Source organism: Lactuca sativa, chromosome 5 (genome assembly GCF_002870075.4).
Source record: "Lactuca sativa cultivar Salinas chromosome 5, Lsat_Salinas_v11, whole genome shotgun sequence".
Classification (NCBI taxonomy): Eukaryota; Viridiplantae; Streptophyta; class Magnoliopsida; order Asterales; family Asteraceae; genus Lactuca; species Lactuca sativa.
In genome coordinates, this window is record NC_056627.2 from 130,142,100 (window position 1) to 130,144,070 (window position 1,971).

A 1,971-nucleotide genomic window follows, 5' to 3' on the forward strand; every position below is an offset into this window, starting at 1 on the left:
TACTAAATAAAAATCTGCAATTAAAAAAAGTATATATATGGAAATGTTGGATTTTAAAGGATAATAGACTGAAATAGGTTGACGATTGGAGTCAAGTTATCACATGCATCAACAAAATTCCGAATAGAGTTAGTGTCGAAGTAGACATTTTTCGACCCGATTCCTGAAATTGACAGAAGTCACAGAAGCGTGTGTAAATTTTCTACGAATATGGTGCCAAATCATTTAATCTGATCTTGTATAAATCCACATTATGTGCCGACTCCATTAATACACACTTCGTCAGAAACACACACTTAAATTCGCCACTTCACATTCCGGCAGCCATGGCATCACTTGACACCACAGCTCCTCCACATGTCACCACAGAGAAACCTCCGAAGTCAGTACAACAACAATACAAGGGTTCTTGGGGTCCAGCTCTTGATGCCGCTTTAAGGATGTTCCTGTTTGCGACAGCCATGGTGGCAGTCATTATTATGGCCGCTTCTAAACAAACCAAACTGATTTCACTTTTTCCGGGCTTCGCAATACCATTGGAAGCCAAATTCACTCAGTCCCCAGCTTTCATGTAAGTAACTTACTTCAACAGAACTTGTACTAGTATGGTTTTTGAACAAAAGAGTTTTAAGTTTAACATTCGTTGTTAACTCAAACGTGATGTTTTGATGCAGATACGCCATAGCAGCGCTCTCAGTGGCATGCTTATACAGCATCATTACTGGTGTGTTATCGGTGTTTGCACTGATGAAGCCGGGAGGAAGCTGGACAAAGCTGCAGTTTCATTTTGTGATATTTGATGCTGTAAGCTCTACAAGCGTATTCATTTCGTTAACATGGATCCTTATATGTTTCATGCAAATATCATGATATAAATTATAATATAATTTCAAGAAACATGTAAGACTATATCATATCAAAACAAGAAAACTAACATATAATCAATGGGTACTGTGCAGCTGTTATTAGGTATCGTGGCTGCAGCAACAGGAGCGGCAGGAGGAGTAGCATATATTGGACTCAAAGGGAACTCTCATACCAATTGGAACAAGGTCTGTGATCAGTTTAGTTCCTTTTGCTCCCACCTTGCAGGCTCTATTGTTCTATCACTTGTATCCTCCATAACACTACTACTGCTCGTTTGGCTGTCCATTTACGTACTTTCCAAAAAGCTCACAAGGGGGTAGTTCTATTGACACCAAAATTGTTTACGTCATGATAAATATGTAATGTAACAAACATTTAAATGTGAGAAATTGTAATTTATGCGTGGTCATGAACTGTGATTAAAAAAGGTGTAGACTTCAATTATTGTTTGTCGTAAACGTAATTCTAATATATATCCATTATTATATCAAGAGTAAACTACAAAATACAACTTGCGTAGTTACATGCCTATCGAGTCCCAAGTTTTCAATTTGGATACAAGACACCCTTAATGTGTGTTTTTGTTTACCGAGTTTTAAATTTAGATACAACTAAACCATTGTAGTTAGTTTACTTATGTCACGAAATGACTGCAACAAACATAACATGACTAAATTATCTTTATCAATACTAAATTTAAATATTTTTATTTAATTTTTTATTTTAACATTTAAAATTAAATGGATCCACAACACAATCCTACCCCACTCCTACTAGGCGTGAGCATGGTGCGGTTTTTGGCTAAAACTGAACCAAAAACCGCAACTTCGGTTTTTTGAAGTTTAGAAACCGCACCGTTCGGTTTGTATGCGGTTTGGTTTTTGCGGTTTTTTATGCAGTTTTTTGTCAGTTTTTTTATTTGGTTTTGTTTTGTCTTTTTACTAAAACTCAGGTAACTCAACGAGTTATTTTGACTCGATTGAGGAATGTTAATCATTTCTTAAGAAACTTTATATAGAGATGAATCGATACCACCACTTATTGGTTTGAACTCAAATGACATAACCACTCATCAAATATGTTTCTAATGCTTGAATATAATAC

At 35.9% G+C, this 1,971-nt stretch overlaps 1 protein-coding gene across 1 annotated transcript; it reads left to right on the forward strand.

Moving 5' to 3' along the window:
* The first annotated feature begins 258 nt into the window (after positions 1-258).
* Positions 259-1,358, forward strand: LOC111880391 (CASP-like protein 1). Its single transcript, XM_023876807.2, has 3 exons — positions 259-571; positions 675-804; positions 960-1,358. Exons 1-3 carry the CDS (start codon positions 327-329, stop codon positions 1,185-1,187), a joined length of 603 nt encoding a protein of 200 aa, XP_023732575.1. The 5' UTR covers positions 259-326; the 3' UTR covers positions 1,188-1,358.
* The last annotated feature ends 613 nt before the right edge of the window (positions 1,359-1,971 follow it).

What these genes read in the sequence shown, in the direction of transcription:
- LOC111880391 (XM_023876807.2), top strand. Translation starts at nt 327, where the DNA reads ATGGCATCACTTGACACCACAGCTCCTCCACATGTCACCACAGAGAAA. An exon ending in ACTCAGTCCCCAGCTTTCAT is followed by an intron (nt 572 to 674) that starts GTAAGTAACTTA and finishes GTTTTGATGCAG; the next exon opens with ATACGCCATAGCAGCGCTCT. An exon ending in ATTTTGTGATATTTGATGCT is followed by an intron (nt 805 to 959) that starts GTAAGCTCTACA and finishes GGTACTGTGCAG; the next exon opens with CTGTTATTAGGTATCGTGGC.